This window comes from Orcinus orca, chromosome 14 (genome assembly GCF_937001465.1).
Source record: "Orcinus orca chromosome 14, mOrcOrc1.1, whole genome shotgun sequence".
Taxonomy (NCBI): Eukaryota; Metazoa; Chordata; class Mammalia; order Artiodactyla; family Delphinidae; genus Orcinus; species Orcinus orca.
The window spans coordinates 42139286-42156894 of NC_064572.1; the positions used below are offsets into that span (position 1 = coordinate 42139286).

Here is a 17609-nt window from a genome sequence, read left to right on the forward strand (position 1 = left end):
TGAGATATTTTACTTTCTTTTCTTGTACTAAGTCTTTAAGAATTGGTGTGTATTTTATATTTATAGCATGTTTCGATTTGGACTAGCCGCATTTCAAGTGCTTAATGGCCACATAGGGCTATGTATTGGATAACACAGGATTAGGGCTTTCATTCTTAATCCCTTTTAGCAGAGATCCCCCCCTCCCACTTTACAAAAAAAAAAAAGGAAATAAGATCTTGCACAGAACCCCATTATTGAGAGAGGGCTGAAGCTGCTCTAGCATTTTGAGACCCTCTGTTCCCGGCACTTGGGAGCTGTGCAAGCTTGTTAGGGAGGGTGACAACACCTCAAATATGGGCTTCACAGGTTTACTAGTGCATGCAACATGTCACTCCAGTAGGTCCCCACCCTGTGAGGCAGGCAGGGATGTCACACCTACCACCACTGATGATTAGACTCAGTCCCAGGTTACTGACTTCAGGGGTGCCACATCTCCCACCGCCTACATCCCACAGTCTCCCTGGGCTGGGATCCCTCAGGTGACCATCAAGCTGTGAGATGAGCTGACAGTTCATCTGGACCATGAGACCCGGGAGTCACTCTCCTCACCACCTTCACTAATATTTAATGACACATACACAGTGCCAGGTACAAGGCTAAGCCTTTATAGTTCTTATCTCCCATCATCCTTATAACAACCCTGTGAGGTACTAAGAATTATTATAGCCATTTTTAGACAAGGAAACTTGGGCCTAGAGACGTTAAGGAACTTGCCCAAGGACACACAGCCAGGATGTTGTAGAGCTGGGACCTGAACCCAGGGCTCTTGATGGCTGTGCTACATGCCAGACCATGCAGCCTCCTCCAGGTTGATAGGTACTCCTCCACAATGTGGTGCACCCAAATCTTCTGGAACTTGGACTCATGTTTTTTACAGAGGCAGCTTGGGGTGATAGAAAGAATGGTTTTGGAAATTCACTCTGCCACTTACTAGCTCTGTCTGAGCCTCAGTGACCTCACTGTAAAAGGGATTAACCCACATGACCTGTCATGTGCCTAGCCTACCCTCTTAGTAAGTGGGAAGAAGATTTCCTTACGGAGAAAGTTTTACCTTTGGAAGCCAGCGTCACTCCCAGGATGGCTCTAGGGCAGGGCTGGGGAGGGTTTTACCCCTTCTGTTTTCAATAACACAGGCCCGGTCCCTATCCGTTCCCAGCACGGGGGTTTCCATGTCACCCACCTCTGAAAGGCCAATCATATGGGAGTAGAAGGTATGGGGTTGGAGCAGCAGGCTACAGGCCACCTAAGGTAATCTAGGGGAACCAGGTGGGGAGAGACCAAAGGCCAGGCCGGGAACTTCAGCCCTGAGAATGTCCTTCCTTTCCAGGCTGGAGCCTGATGGGGGCTGCCTCAGCATCTATCAGCACAGTCCATTCACCAGGCCAGACTCAGGAATGGGGAGGGAGGCTGCCCCGACACACTTCCTGGGGTAGGGGGAATGAGGCCTCTTTCCAGAGGAACAGACTGTAAGCTGAGGTGAGGCTTCTGGAACCTCCCTCCCTAGGAGGGGAAGCTGGTGAGACCATGTGTGCCGGACACAGCTGGGTCTGCCCCAGCTGGCTGTACAATGGGAAGCAGCAAAACTTAGAAAGCTGGGTTTTGAGGGCCCAGGCCTTGGAGGGCTTTGGGTGAGCAGCTGCTGTGCTCCTTCGTGTTGCCGCCCTAAATCAGTTTCCACCAAAGTGATGAGGGGGAGCATGTGTCCCCCCAGAGGCAGCCGCAGGCTGAGGGAGCAGCTACACCTAGGCTGTGTCGCCCCAGCATCTCTGCCCAGCTTCCCTCCGAATACTGCCTTCAAGACCCACCACCCAAATGAAACCGAAATGGAATTTCCCCCAGTACAAATCAAGCCAAGCTGTTTTTCAAGAAAACGATTGTAGCTAAACCTGAAACCTGAACCTGAAAACCTAACTGTCCCGTCATCTGCTTTGTCCCAAAGGCTGGACTAGGTCCAGTTCAGCAAACGCTTGTGATTGAGGCATTTCAGATGTCAAATCACTGGTCAGAGTGCAAACAAAGGCATCTTCCAGTCAAGGCCAAGCTGACCCACTCCCACCCTCTTCCTGGCCCAGGGGATCCAGATATGAGCCTGGCCCGGCCACCCCTGCCCCCGTCCCTGTCTCCTGAAGGCGTCTGGCAGCCAAGGCCTGGCAGAGCCGCACCCCGCACAGCTGCAGATATTTATAGCCCTGTCCCTTCCCAGCCCTGTCGAAGCTCCGAAGCTCCCGAGGGCTCTGCTCCGACGGCTGTTTATCTCCCTTGGCTCCCTGCTGCAACTTCAAATCGAGGCCATCAAGAAGTTCAGGGACGCGTCTCCTGTAAAAACTGGCATTGTGCTGCTCTAATATTAAAGTTGTCTTTTCCAGTTCTCTGGCTGGGGGCGGGGGAAGCTGGGAGAAATGAATTCCTGACACATTTTTCTTTGGGTATTTTTGGCTTGCAGTGCCTGCATCTACCTACAGCCCATCCCCAGGGGCCAATTACAGTCCAGCCCCCTACACCTCCTCCCCTGCCCCCGCCTACACCCCTTCCCCTGCCCCCGCCTACTCCCCCTCCCCAGCACCAGCCTATACCCCCTCGCCAGCCCCAAGCTATAATCCTGCACCCTACAGCGGGGGCCCTGCGGAGTCTGCCAGCCGTCCCCCATGGGTGACAGACGACAGCTTCTCTCAGAAGTTTGCCCCTGGCAAGAGCACCACCACTGTCAGCAAGCAAGGCCTGCCCCGAGGGGCCCCTGCCTACAGCGCACCACCGGCTCCGCAGGTGTCCCCCCTTGCCAGGGGTACCGTGCAGAGGGCGGAGCGCTTCCCAGCCAGCAGCAGGACTCCGCTCTGTGGCCACTGCAACAGCATCATCCGGTAAGGGCCAGCTGTGCCGCTGTGCTGGGGTGCTGGGACGAGAGGGGGACGGGAGGGCAGATGTAGGGAGAAGGCCGCATGCAGGACAGCCTCAGGTCCCTCTGGCTTGCCATCTGGTCTGACCCTCTCTGAGCTTTAGCTTCCATACCTGTGCGATACCCACTTCCCTGGGGAGTTGGGAGGATTCCACGAGGTGAGTGGGTGAAGCTCCCAGCACGGTGCCCGTGCCAGCACCGCCCCCTTGGGCTAAGGCTGGGTTCTAGGAATTGCAGGTCTGGATGGTAGATTTATTGGGCCTGTTGCAAGCTGGCTGACAGTGCTAGTTTTGACCCAGCTTTCCTTCCTTTCGAGGTGCTCCTGGGTCTGTCCACAGACAAGCCCATGCTGCTCAGGGCTTTGGTGGGCATCTGCCACACTAAAAGGAAAACAAGTCATTTCATGCTTAGAGGCCAAGGATCATGGGTGGTACTTGTTTGAATATAGTATGTTTATAGTATGTGCATATGTGTGTGGGGGGTGGGCTTGTGTATATGAAAAATACACTTTTATTTAAAAATAAAGTATCATTAGAAAAAATATACTCATTAGAGAAGAATTAGAAAATTCAGAAAAGTAAAAATTAAAACATGAAGCGTTTCTTCAGTGCCACTGTCTGACTACTAATCTGGAGCCAGGTTTGTGTCCCGGGTCTACCATACCAGCCCTATAGCCTTGAACAACTTACTTAACATCCCTGTACCTCAGTTTCCTTATCTGAAAATGCGTATCATAATAGTACCTGCTTCATAGGATTGTTGTGAGAATTAAACACGTTAAATAATGCAAATTTCTTCTTGAATGGTACCTGGCGCAGAGTAAGCACTTAATAAATGCTAGCCATTAGCACCGTCATCATTGCTCTTCTTACTACAATTATCAGTAGTCAACCTAATGGATATTCCATAACATACTTACCCAGTCCCCTGCTAGTGGATGTTCAAGTTGCTTCCCCATCTCTGTTTGTTGCAAGTGATGAAACAACATCTTTTTGCCTGGAGCTTTATCTGAATTTCCTGTTATTTCATTAGAACAGTCACAGAAGTTATAGCGTTATAGGGTCAAAGTGTGAATATTGTTGAGCGTTTTGAAATATCTGGTCTTAAGCTTTGGGGGCTGCCTTAGAGGAGGTACTATTCTCTGCTTCCCCAGGGGCCCCTTTCTGGTAGCCATGGGCCGCTCCTGGCACCCAGAAGAGTTCAACTGTGCCTACTGCAAGACCTCCCTGGCAGACGTGTGCTTTGTGGAGGAGCAGAACAACGTTTACTGTGAGCGGTGTTATGAGCAGTTCTTTGCCCCGGTCTGTGCCAAGTGCAACACCAAAATCATGGGGGTAAGTGGGCTGCATTCCTCTCCTCTGACCCTTGTCTCTTTTCCAACCAATCTCTCCTCCTCCGCAAGGTTGTGGGGTCCTATTTGGAAGCCAAGAAGTTGCTGTGCTAACAGAGCAAGAACAACTCCATTTCTGTCCTAGAAGGGAGTTGGTTTGCCACCAATGAACTAGGGAGTAAATGAACTTGAAGCAAGAGATCCGTGGGCCACATCCCTGGCCACACAGCTTGAAGTGGTGGCAGAGCTTCTGCAAAGCAAGTTACTGCTTCTTAGCCTGACCTCACCGTGCACCTGCATGTGGCTTTGACCCTCGATGCCCCTTTGGTTAAATGGCGATAACACATAGTACTTCCCTCCCAGGTTGGGCGGGAGGGTGAAGCACCACAGCTTATGAAAGCACACACAGAACCTGGCACCCAGCAAGTGCTGCACGAGTAGGAGCCTCTCCTCTGCCGCCCCTAGCCTTCTGCGGCGTGTCCAAGGCCCGCTTCTTGGGCTCTCCTGCCCTGCTCCCTGATGGGATGCTCCGGCAGTGACCGGGGCTGGTGTGGAAGTTAAGCCTGCCTTCTTCTCCCTCCTGGACCTTTCTGTCCTGAGCTGAGGCTCTTTTCCCCAGGAAGTGATGCATGCCTTGAGACAGACGTGGCACACCACCTGCTTTGTCTGTGCAGCCTGCAAGAAGCCCTTCGGGAACAGCCTCTTCCACATGGAAGATGGGGAGCCCTACTGTGAGAAAGGTAGGACCTCTGTGCTGTGGGGAGGCCCCACAGTCTGGGAGAAAGGGGTAGGGGTTCCCTTTCGCACACATTCAATCTGTGCTGTTTTCCCTGCACCAAATATGTGGACCACAAGTCGGCATCTTGTGACCGCTTAGGAAACCTTTCAGATGATTTTGATTTGAAGACCACAAGGTCTAGTCTGAAAAGGCTTTGGCGCCGGCCTTTGTCCTAGGTTCTGTTCCAGGCTCCTGTTTCAGGCTGGCTTTGTAACCCTGATTGAGTTACTAAACTTCTCTGAGCCTCACTCTCCCCATCTGTAAGAGGGGGAGATCAACACCTGCCTCCCAGAGTTGTGGTGAGGATTAAACCAAAGAAACTTCGGAACTAGTCAAGTACATGCAGGTCCCCTCCCAGCTCCTGTGATGTTTACCAGACTTTGATGTTCCTTCAGCGTCCAGCCAACTCCCTGTCTGAATTCGGAGTTTCTCTGTTCTCCCCAGACGCTATATGTTATCTTATAACTTGGAGTCAATTACGGTAAATTCTGAAGATAAAGCCATCTGTTAGAGTTGGGCATCCTGGCTAACTAACCATTCAGTCACTCACACATTCACACACTCATTTATTCATAGCCTGCCTCTTTCAGATAAGGATTTGAGGCAGGTTCCAACAAAGGTAACAAAAACATGAAAGTTAAGAAAATAGAACTAGCAAAGCAGCACCAAGAAGAAGAGGGAAAAGGAAACATGCTGATTATGAAGAATAACAGAGCTGCACTGACTGGGTAGCAAATGTGAGAGCAAAAAGAGAAACACGGTAAGTTAGTTTACTTTAAAACCAGAAAGGAGAAAACATTCCAGTTCTTCAAGGGGAAAAGGAAAACAAAATTAAAATTTTTTTCCCCCTGACAATAAATTATAAAAGAAACTTCTTGGGTTCTGAGGTACTGGTGAATTCTCTTTCCAGCTCTGAGGCTCACTGAATGACTTTAAATAAGTCACTCAGTCATTCTGGCCTCAGAGTTCATATCGGTAAAAGGGAGAAGATAACACCTGTCTTTTCCCTTCTTAGGAGGAAATGGTGATGATTGGTAATTAATAAAAGTGCTGTGGTACCAATACAAATTGCTATTGTTAGTCGACTAAAAGCATTATAACTTTCATAATGGGTGATAAGCCACAATTTATGCGTGAGGCTTGTGAAAGAATGATAGATTAACACTATTACCAGTGCTCCTCTCCCTAGCACCCCCCCAAAAAGATTTTCAAAAATGATGTTTTGATTAAGAAGACCCAGGAAAGGGATCATCTACTGTTAAGAAAAGACAGCAAGGAAGCGGGTTTAGCCTCAGCCTTAGGCACCCTGAGAGACCCTGACTGAAGGCCCACAGGGGCCACTTCCAGGCTGTGTGACCATGGACAGGATGCTTGCCCTTTCTGAGTCTCTCCTTCTTCACTTAACTCTCAGAGGCTGTTGTGAGGATTAACTGAGATAATGGGTACACAGCTCTGTAATGGCTCTGGGAGACCCACAGCTCTCCAAGAAGCACAGTTTGAAACTACTTCCTTAAGCAATGGGAGTCACTGTGATGTTTTAAGTAAAGAAATAACACAATTTAATTTTTATTTTAGAAAGAGCATTAGAAATTTAATATGCTTGTTGAATGTGATAAAGGGTGATATTCTTATAAACAAAGTAAAGAAAGGAGAGCTAGATGATCCAATAGTGAGGTAAAGTCAAGCCTGTTGGTTAACCTGCCCTAGAGATAAAATATCAGAGTCAGCCCCTGTCCCCGTACCATGGGACACTGTGTTTGGTTCTGACCTTGTCTTTTTTTTTTTTAATTATCGTGGGGGAAAAAATACACATATAAAATTTACCATCCTAACGGTTTTTTTTTTTTTTTTTGGCTTTTCACTTTTTATTTTATATTGGAGTATCACCGATTAACAATGTTGTGATAGTTTCTGGTGCATAGCAAAGGGACTCAGCCATACATATACATGTATCCATCCTAACCATTTTTAAGTGTACAGTACAGTAGTGTTAAGTATATTCACACTGTTGATTGATCTGAAACAGATCAGAATGTTTTCATCTTGCAAATATGAAGCTCTGTACCAATTAAACAACTCCCCTTTTCCCCTCTCCCTCCAGTCCCAAAGAAAATTATAAAGACCTAATAGGAGAAATAAAGGAAGGAATACATAAATGAGAAACTAGATTATTTTCCTGGTGGGAAAGGCCCATGCACAAACTTTATTTAATACCAATTACATTCCCCTTTTGTAGAATAAATGAGGAAAATACCAGCTTTTAAAAAAAATGTATTAGGGGACTTCCCTGGCAGTCCAGTGGTTAAGACTCTGCGCTTCCAATGCAGGGGGCGTGGCTTCAATCCCTGGTTGGGGAGCTAAGATCCCACAGGCCGTGGGGTGCGGCCAATAAATAAATTAATTACTTTTAAAAAATGTACTAGGGTCACACCTGTGATACCAAATTCATAGTTCATAGCCCCCACTTCATGTTGACTCTCAGCAGGTGGTCTGAGACAGTGACTAGGCATACTGTCCACAAGGAGATCTGAGCAGAAAACCTCTGTAAGAAAAAGCCAACTGTGGCAGAGCTGTGGAGAGACAAGTACACTTCTAGGAGAATGAAGGCTTTGTAAAAGGCATCAAGATTCTTCTAGAAGAATCTGGGAGAGTTCTACAGTGAGTGCAGTGGGAGTGCTGCCCACTACCAGGCCCAGACAACTGGGGCTGAGAAGCACAGGCCTGGCCCGCTGTCTCACCTGTGTGTCTCTGGCTAGGCCCTTCACCTCTTCCAGCCTCATCCGCAAAACAGAACAAAAACAATTTCGCCAAGACTAAGTTTATTCATTAATTTATTGATTCAGTGATTCATCCATTCACTCATTCATTTGACATATGTGTTGGGTACTGACTTGTGTGCCAGGCACTGTGCTGGGAGTACAAAGAAAACTAATACATAGGGCTTCCCTGGTGGCGCAGTGGTTGAGAGTCCGCCTGGCGATGCAGGGGACACAGGTTCGTGCCCCGGTCTGGGAGGATCCCACATGCCACGGAGCGGCTGGGCCCGTGAGCCGTGGCCGCTGAGCCTGCGCGTCTGGAGCCTGTGCTCCGCGACGGGAGAAGCCAGAACAGTGAGAGGCCTGCGTACCACAAAAAAAAAAAGAAAAAGAAAAAAAAGAAAACTAATACATAGACCTTGACATTGAGGTACTAGCAAATAATACAATCTACGTGAGGATGCTTGGTAAACTGTAAAGCATTATGTAAATAATATTTGGTATTATCTCTTTGGCTGGGGGAGGGGAACATGTCCCAACAAAATAGCTCAGGTATTGTTTCTAGTAGTGAAAATTTATTATCAACACAGATGCCCAATGACAGAAGAATGACCAAGCAAAGAACATGCTACAACTCTAAGAAATGTTAAAGGCTCTCACTCTTCCAAAATAAGCAGAGCTGCTGGGAAATAGGATTTTTTTTCTTTTTTGGGATTGGTCTGTTTGGACTGTAAGAGGTGACAGAGCAGAGGAGAAAATCACCCTGCAGAAAGTTAATGACAGTTCCAGAAAGTGTTTGCAGATCAAACCAGCACAGGGTGGTGACTAAGCCTGAATCTGCACCACACCAGTGCAAATTATTGGAAAAGGAAAAAACCAATCATGTAACTGTGTATTTTGTCTGCAAGATGACAAGTAACCAACTACGTTTCATCCACTGCCCCCAGCCCAGTGATTTGGGGGGTTGTTCTGACATTGGGTCGATGTGGCTGGGACACTCCTCCCAGCCTGCCTGGATGCCTGGTCCTTACTCTGCCTTTCATTTCAGACTACATCAATCTGTTCAGCACCAAGTGTCACGGTTGCGATTTCCCCGTGGAGGCCGGTGACAAGTTTATCGAAGCCCTGGGGCATACTTGGCACGACACCTGCTTCATTTGCGCAGTATGTTTTTTGCTTGGGGTTCTAACTTTCTGAGAAGAGGCAGGAGGGACCAAGTGGGGCCAGATGACCAACCCTTTACATCCCTTTCAACCCTGGCATTCTAATATTCTGTCATTTTTAAAAGCCGGCAAATACCATGAAGCCTTGATATGTCACAGCTGAGCAAAGTTTTATTACTAATAATGATTTATTAACCAATATGGCTTTGTTACTCTCCACTTCATTAAGGACAGAAGAGTGTCTTAGGATCTGGCAAACTAGCAGCTTTCCTCAGCAGTGATGCTCTCAATAGGTGGGAGGAGTGAATGATGTTGGGATTTAATAGGGGCAGGTGGCTTCCCATGGTTATAGGTCATTTAAGATATGATGACGTGATTCAACGGTTTTCCCCTAAATTTTCACCATGAACACTAGATTGGAGCTTATTGACTAATCCTATGAAAAGATGAGATAAGTTTTCTTTTGACTGAACCTTTAGAAATCAGGGCTGAGTATCATTGCATTTTCCTAAATGGTCCTGTTCTCGATATATAGTTGCCAGGAGATAAGCCCTAGATTAAGTATTAACCATGTGCAGTTTATTTCTGCTGAACAGCCAGGTCATTTTTACCGTGAGATAGACATTTTCCTTCCAAGGGCTTTGGGCTGGGGAAGGGACAGGGCAATGAGCCTGCCGACATTTAGAGTCTGCGTTAGAATTAGAAAACAGTCGTCCCTGATAAAGCCCCGTAATGTGAATCTATAATTGACTAAACTTTATTTGGGAAAATCAATGTACTACTACTGCTTTTTTTTTTTTTTACCAGTGTTGCTCAAGGTAAATTTTGGGAATGTGTGAAAGGTCTACATAGTTTAAACTTGAACAATTATTATAGACATAGGACAACCATAGTCATAATGTTTACTGCAATTCACTTCAGCTTTTATACTTCATTTCTATATCCCCTCCCATCTGTGGGGTGCATTGTATTCACTCCATATATTAGTTTGCTAGGGCTGCCGTGACAAAGTACCACAATTGAATAGCTTAAACAACAGACGCTTACTCTCTCACAGTTCTGGGGGCTAGAAGTCCAAATTCAAGATGTCAGCAGGGACCTGCTCTCTCTCCTAGCTGCTGGTGGTTGCCAGCCATGCTTGGTGTTTCTTGAATTGTAGCTGCATAACTGCAATCTCTGCCTCCATTGTCACAAGGCTGCCTTCCCTCTGTGTGTCTGTGTCTTCACATGACACTCTCCTCTGTGCAGGTGTCTGTCTCTGTGTCTCTTCCCTTCTTATAAGGACACTAGTCATATTGGATTAAGGGCCCACCGTACTCCATATGACGTCATCTTAACCTCAGTTTTAATTTAGTCTGCAAAGACCCTATTTCCAAATAAGGTCACTGCTATGTCCCTGTGCTGGATAGGCTGGAGGTACTCGGGGTTGGGACTTTAACATGTGAATTTAGGGCGGCACAGTTCAATCCATAACACTTTTTCCAGCCCTTTGAACAGATTCTCTAATTGCCTTTTAGGGTCCTTAAACTATATCAGGACCTCCCCTCCAAAAAGGGACAACAATATAAATATACCGGCTTTGGGGTTGTCCCCTGAAGAGCCACAGCTCAGCGAGGCACCGTACAGGGCTTTCTGACCCTTACCTTCAAGCCATGGCTTGTCTGATCCTAAGATGCTGCCTGCAAATCTGGTTACCCAGCTTCTAGAAAGATCTAAGAGACTTGGAGGAGGTCCAGGGAAGACAGAGGCGTAGAAGGCCTGTCCTCCGAAGGCAGGCTGATGAGAGGTCTGTGTCACATGGAGAGGGAATCATGCAAAGGTGAGCATGGGTCTGCTCCCTCAAGCTTGCCGTGTTTGGCTGAGTCATGATGGCACAAGTCCCAGAGAGAGACAAGAAGAAGCGGTAAAGCCTGGGGTTGTTCAGGCTGAGATTACAGATAAATTCCAGTCAGGTGTGAAAGACCCACAGCACTGCCCAGAGGGTCTGCCCAAAGAAACCAGTCAGATCCCGTCCTCTGGAGAATCAGCACAGAGAATCGTTACGCCTTCCCCCAAACTAGCCCTGCGTAGTACTCACTGCCCCATGCAGCTATATCAAAGTGGAATATGGTTTAATTTTTGGAAAGCAATATTTTGATTGGAAAACTTTCAGGGTTTTGTTTTCTTTGGTCCTTTTTCCATCACTTTGTATTTCCAAATCACTTTTAATGAGCATATATTTTCCTGTAACTTAAAAAAAAAAAAAAACTAGTAAGAAAGGAAGATCAGGACTAGCTCTTGCGGCTGACATGCTGTTTTCCCATCAGTTAGATCTCAGGGGAGCACATACTTCAGACTAATTCAGTTGAGTTTTGGGAATACAAAAGTCTCCCAGAACAAGTCTCTACCTTCAAGGAATTTAGAATCTTGAAAGGAAAACATAGCTGACATGTATGAGCAATTAATGAACAGAACAAGACAACATCTCTAAAGTCCCAAGCACATAAAATGAAGGCTGAGAAGGACAGTGCGGGTCAGGGTGAGGGTTTACCTCCTGTCTGGCTTTGGCACTTGAGTCCTAATGGAAAGGATGTGAGTCCTACCTTAGTTGGGGAAACATGTCTTACTGGCCCTTCTTCTCCTTTAAGTCTGGTTGGTATCTAGTTGGTGTGGGTACCAGGAAGGGATGTGATGTGGTGTAACTTTTGTGGGCAGTCGAGGGGCCTCTGCAGCTGGCCTATTTCATCGCCTTCCACTCTGTCGTCAGCACTCTATGGCCACCACTCCTTCCCAGCCAGGCCCTGCTGCCACTTGACCACAGAGCCTGGGGGTTGGACCATCCCTGCTGTGCCGCTGTGATGGGTAGGTTGGAGGCCTCCTCCACCATGGAGCCCCATTGCATCCCACCTGCAGGCTCCTGGCCCAAGGCACTGAGTACGACCTCTCTATGACAGTTCTTTCCCTCAGTCTCATCTTATCAGTGAGCCACCTCTGAGGCTCTGGCCTTTCCTCACTCCTTGGTCCTCAGTCTCCCAATACCCTCTCCAGCCTGACTCATCCAGAGTTTTCACAAGCAACCAGCACTGTCTCAGACCAGGCAGGGTCTCCTAGCCAGAGCCCCGGCTGTTGACCAGCAGCTCCTTGCCAACTCATTCCAGAGCTGCCTTCCTGTCTCTCCCAAAACCCATCCTCACCAGTTGGATCTTGGGTGCCACCATCTTAGACTTGTCTCCAAGTTGTCACCACAGCTTGAGGCCACCACAGGAGCCTGGTTACACTCAATATCACTGCATCTACCTGGGATGTTTTGAGACACTTTCTCAGGTCATTGGCTTCCAGAGCCCATTGGCAGCCCTGTGTGATCTCAGGTATAACGTCCTCAACTGGGCCATCAGGGCCTCACACTTGGGACCACCATGATGCCACTTTTCTTTCCAGCTTTCTTGGAGCAGACACGTGCTCAGTGGCCCAAGCTCATATCGGAAGGGTGATTTCTGTATCCTCATGCTTACCTCTACCTGGGAATTCCACCTGCACTTCCTCTCATGTCAATGTCCTGGATGTGGTCCCCAATTCTGCTCCCCACTAGAGATCTTCAGTGCCCTCTCTGAGGCTAGGGCCTGTCCCAGCCTATGTGACTTCCCAGCTGACTGGCAACTGGCAGATTGCCCACCCAGGACCAGACCTCATACTGGTAGTCCAGCAAGCTTAGTGAACTACCTCGATACAAGTCCGTAAACCCAGAACAATTTCAAGTAAACATAGCCCCTCTCTGCTATGAGGTGTGGGGAGAATGAGCTTAGAACTGGAGTCTCGCAGACCTGAATATGGATGCCCAGGTTCTACAACTTTCTAGGTCTGTGACTTGAGCAAGACACTTGGGCTCTTTGAGCCTCAGCTTTCAATTGTGAAATGGGGAACAGTCATACCTATTCCATAAAGTTTTTGTGGGAATTAAATGAGACCATGTAGGGACCTCCCTGGCGGTGCAGTGGTTAAGAATCTGCCTGCCAATGCAAGGGACACAGGTTCGATCCCTGGTCTGGGGAGGTCCCACATGCTGCGGGGTGACTGGACCTGTGTGCCACAACTACTGAGCCTGTGCTATAGAGCCCACTTGCCACAACTTCTGAGCCCGCATGCTACAACTACAGAAGCTCGTGCACCTAGAGCCTGTGCTCTGCAACAAAAAGAATCCACCGCAATGAGAAGCCCGTGCACCACAACGAAGAGTAGCCCCTGCTCACTGCAACTCGAGAAAGCCTGCATGCAGCAACAAAGACCCAACACAGTCAAAAATAAAATAAGATTAAAAAAAAAAAAATGAGACCATGTATACAGAGTGTCTGGCATCATACTCGACCCGCAGTAGTCTCAACAAATATTACTGATCTCCCTTCTTTTTGTTTTGTCAGCATCTTCAGACTGCACTCATATGTTGTCATCATGGGGATATATAATTTTGCCTCTTTTTTTTTTCAGTCAGTGTTTTCCTGCATACACTTTGCCATATTTGATTTATTTTTTCGTGGTGGCCTGTCATTGGAAAAATGCACCTTAAAAATTAACTTAATCGGGCTTCCCTGGTGGCACAGTGGTTGAGAGTCCACCTGCCGATGCAGGGGACACGGGTTCGTGCCCTGGTCCAGGAAGATCCCACATGCCGCAGAGCGGCTAGGCCCATAAGCCATGGCCGCTGAGCCAGCATGTCCGGAGCCTGTGCTCCGCAACGAGAGAGGCCACGACAGTGAGAGGCCCACATAACGCAAAAAAAAAAAAAAAAAAAAAAAATTAACTTAATCATCTCCCCATTGAGAGAAATATTAGTAGTTTTTCGGTTTGTAGTTGAGCATATGTTGCTTTCCTGTTCTGTGCAATAGTTGCTGCAAGATGAAATTCTCCAGAGTGGTGTTACTGGGGTACAGGGCAGGCACATCTTCATGGCTTCTCTTCAGTGTTGCCACATCCCCTGCAGAAGGCCGTGCTGATTCATGTGTCCCTAGCAGTGACAAGTAGGCCTGATTGGCCTGATCCCCTTTTGGTATTGCTGACTTTTGACTGATTACTTTTTTTTTTCATTTTCTGGCTCCAGTCATATAAGGTTAAAGGTGACAAGCTATTGAGGCTTTTTGTTTTATTTATTTTGCTAGATTAACAGGTGTCTAGTGATATCTCATGGAGGTTTTAATTACTTTTTCCTTTAATTATTAGTGAGGATCATTTTTCTGACATTTTATATTTCTTTAGGTGTTAATCACTTCTGTGGATATTGACTTACGAATTTGTATTGGTTCCTTATAAATTTTGGATAGCATCAGTTGATCACCTTATTGTGTATATGTTCCGTATTCCATTAATTAAATTTAATTTAACTTGAGTTTATTCCATGTTCCTTTTTGGAAATCTTGATTTTTAGATAGCTCAACGCATCTACACTGCTTTGGCTGTCAAGCACTTGTGGTAGGGAGAAGCAGGCTGTTGCCTTTTCTCCCATCTGCCTGTGACAGCACTTTGTCTTAAAGGGGTGGCTGAAATCTTTTGTTTGTGTCCCCCTGCCTCATGGGCTGTCTCATGCCTATCTGTTCTCTGTCCCAGGTCTGCCACGTGAACCTGGAGGGGCAGCCATTCTACTCCAAGAAGGACAAACCCTTGTGCAAGAAGCATGCACACGCCATCAACGTGTAGGGAGCCCAGGGTGTCTGCTGGCAACGAAGGATTCAAGGAGGCTGATGTTTCTTTTTGGGGGGGAAAAGGGAGAAGACAGGAAGTGACTGAGCCCTTTTGAAGTATAATTTTAGTCCTTTCTTCTGCACACAGATTGTGTATTTGCATAGTTCAGACTAGAAGCCAAATGAAGATTCCTGAACCAAGCTAGTAATTAATCCAAGACTGGAATTGTACTCCAGACACTGAGGACAGAGTTCCAAGAACTCAAAAGTGAAAAAGAAAAAGTAACTTTCCCCACGCGATACACTTCCCTGAGGTCACCAGAGCAGGGACAGAGCTCAGAGCAGTCATGGAGAATCTGAAGCATTCTGCGGAGTTCTTTAGAGCTCCTCCAGCAAACAAAATGAAGTGCCAAACAGCCCTCGCTGCAGGGTATTTTTAGAGCCACAGCTGAGCGCTTGTTAGCTAAGACCGATTGGGCTTTCCTCACCAAAAAAGGAAGTGTTATTCCATTACTCGCGTCATGGAGCTACCTCTGCGCATCAGACTTCAGACCTTGCACAGGCTTGAACGTTCTCAAGGGAGCCCAGACCTCGGAGGGATGTCTTCTGGGAGCCTCTGGGCAATCGACAGGGCTTCAGGAAAGGGTCGGGCTCACACCACAGACAGCTGAAGAAAGAAGGGCTCTTCAGCTACCCTCTTTCAGTCTGAAACATCCAATGTCCCCAGAAAGCTTAGCTTCTTTTTGAGTTGTGGTGGGAAGGTGGAATTGGGTTTTTCCAGTTTTGCTTTGCTGTTTGTGAGAGGAGATTTTAAAACGACTCTGGGCTGTGTTTGGCCTCTGTTTGGCTTTACAAGGTTCATTAGCATGAACGTCTAGTCTTGTGCATGTGTTTCATTCCCAATACTATGACTGCTCACTGCTGAAGTCTTCCTCAGCACCCCTCCCCCCAACAGGCTTAGTGACCTGTGGAAAAGAAGAGAGAGACAGTGTCTGAAACAGGATGGCAGAAGAGGCTGAGAACATGCCCAAACTCTGGGTGGAGAAGAGGAACCTTCCTTTCTGCCAACCTCAGTAAGAACGCACGAGCTGGCAGGACCTCCCACTTCAGAGCTGCTCCATCCTTCTCGTATCTTCCTCTAAACGCAGTACACTGATTATATACAATTGTGTTGACTGCTGGAAGGGAAAGATGATATATGATATATACACGTTTGCCATTTTGGCCAATGTTTTGAAAAAGTATGAGCTGAGTTGATCTAGCAATTATTTAAGCATTTATTGAAATAGACTTGGGTCTTCAAACTTCCTTAAAGTATTAGTGATAGTTTGAGTTAAGCAAGCATTTTAAAGCTGTTTGGTGATAAAGAGAGAAGCTTAGTTTTTGAGGTTGGAAGTGGTATAGTCTCTTTCCCTTTTAGGAAGCGCTGTTATTATGCTCATTGAACATGGCCTTGAACCAGGTGGTTTGAGTGGATGTTTCTCCCTTGAGCACAATATTTAGGCTCTCTTCCAAATCACTGCTACTCTCTCCTCACTCCTGTTTTGGATTTTCTCTTTGCATGTTTGAAATGTTTTATGAGAATGCATTAGAATACTTTTTCTTCTGAGAACTGAGGCTTCCAGGGGACTGCCTTTCTACCTGAGGGAGAAGGAAGCAGCTAGATGTGTCTCTAACAAAAGGCCCGAGGTGTTTTTCCCAAGGGTGAAGTCACCAACATCCCCCAGGGAGCACCAGGAGGGACATAAGCGTGCTCCTACCACAGGACCCTTCTTTACTTCTGGTGCAGGGAAAAAGTCAATATAAAGCACCAGGCAGGGTAAAATCTGCAGGGAGTGCCTGGAGATTTTTCAAGAGTTGCAAACAAGCATTCTTTTATTTTTGGAAAGTTCAAATACACAGGAACAAGGAGGTTGCTGACTGTACAGAAAGGCTCTAGGCAGGTTTTCTCTTAAAAAACAAAAATAACAAAAAAAACCCCACAGCTTTTAAATTATCAGGGACTGGTCTCAAGGAAAGGGAAAAAATTTCCCTAGAGTTGCTTCCAAAAATATCGTTTAAAAGATTTTACACACACATACACACAAGTGTGCCCGTTAAAACGTGTATGATCATGAAAAAGAAAAGTAAAATCTCAAAGGAGAACTTCGTCATCGTCATTTATTGAATCGTTTTTTCTGCATTTCAGAGCTAGTGTAGATTCTGAGGGACTCTTTTATTTACCAAAACACAAAATCAACAACAACGGCAACAAACATTTTAAAGGTAGCAGGAAAAGGAGGTAGTTCTGAATATGGTTCCCTCGATGTTTGTAAGTTTGGCGTAGCGTTGGGTTAAGGTTGTGTCTATTTCAAGTTAACATCGTGGATGTCCTACAACACCAAACACAATTTTTAATAGTTCATGGTGGGGAGTACACTTTGGATCTACAGTTCTTGTCTCCTCATTGTTGACATTTATTTAACATTTATAAACATTAACTTTTTGCAACTGAGTGACTTATGTCTGCAGTGTTTGTGTTAGGAATCTAGCTTTTATAATGTTAACTTTTCAACCGAAGTACTCTTGCTTCGGGATATTTTTTTAAATTTTTAACATTTCAGAAGTGGAATATAGTGTGTTAGAAGTGTGCGCAAAAATATTTTGCATGTTTTTTTTTTTTTGGCCTGTGTGAATTCTTTTTAGCAAAATAAAACCCTAAAACGGATGTGCAAATACAGATTTTTCTGTGTAAAGTTTCTTCATGTGACAACCAAAAGTAGGTTATTTCTATATGGCTGCAAATAAAAGTTTGAGACAAAACAAAATGCCCTAAGGAGAAGAAACATATAACTCACTTGCTCTTTTGGCTATGTGGCCCAACAGCAGTTTAATCGTCTTGTTTAAACAGACAAGGATATGCGGATAATACAAATGTTTTGCATACAAAATGAATTTACCAAGTAAATAATAACCTGAAGACCAGGCTTGGCCTTTTCCTTTGGAAAGATTTATTTATT

The 17609-nt window shown here is 46.3% G+C and overlaps 1 protein-coding gene across 1 annotated transcript in view; it reads left to right on the forward strand.

Moving 5' to 3' along the window:
- The window catches only part of LDB3 (LIM domain binding 3), a 58401-nt gene extending 41074 nt beyond the window's left edge, over positions 1 to 17327 (forward strand). Inside the window, exons 11-15 of the mRNA XM_033433939.2 lie at positions 2486 to 2900; positions 4089 to 4269; positions 4885 to 5005; positions 8848 to 8963; positions 14537 to 17327. Of these exons, the coding sequence (XP_033289830.1) occupies positions 2486 to 2900; positions 4089 to 4269; positions 4885 to 5005; positions 8848 to 8963; positions 14537 to 14626 (923 nt within the window). The 3' untranslated portion in view covers positions 14627 to 17327. The remainder of the gene's footprint in view (positions 1 to 2485; positions 2901 to 4088; positions 4270 to 4884; positions 5006 to 8847; positions 8964 to 14536) is intronic.
- The last annotated feature ends 282 nt before the right edge of the window (positions 17328 to 17609 follow it).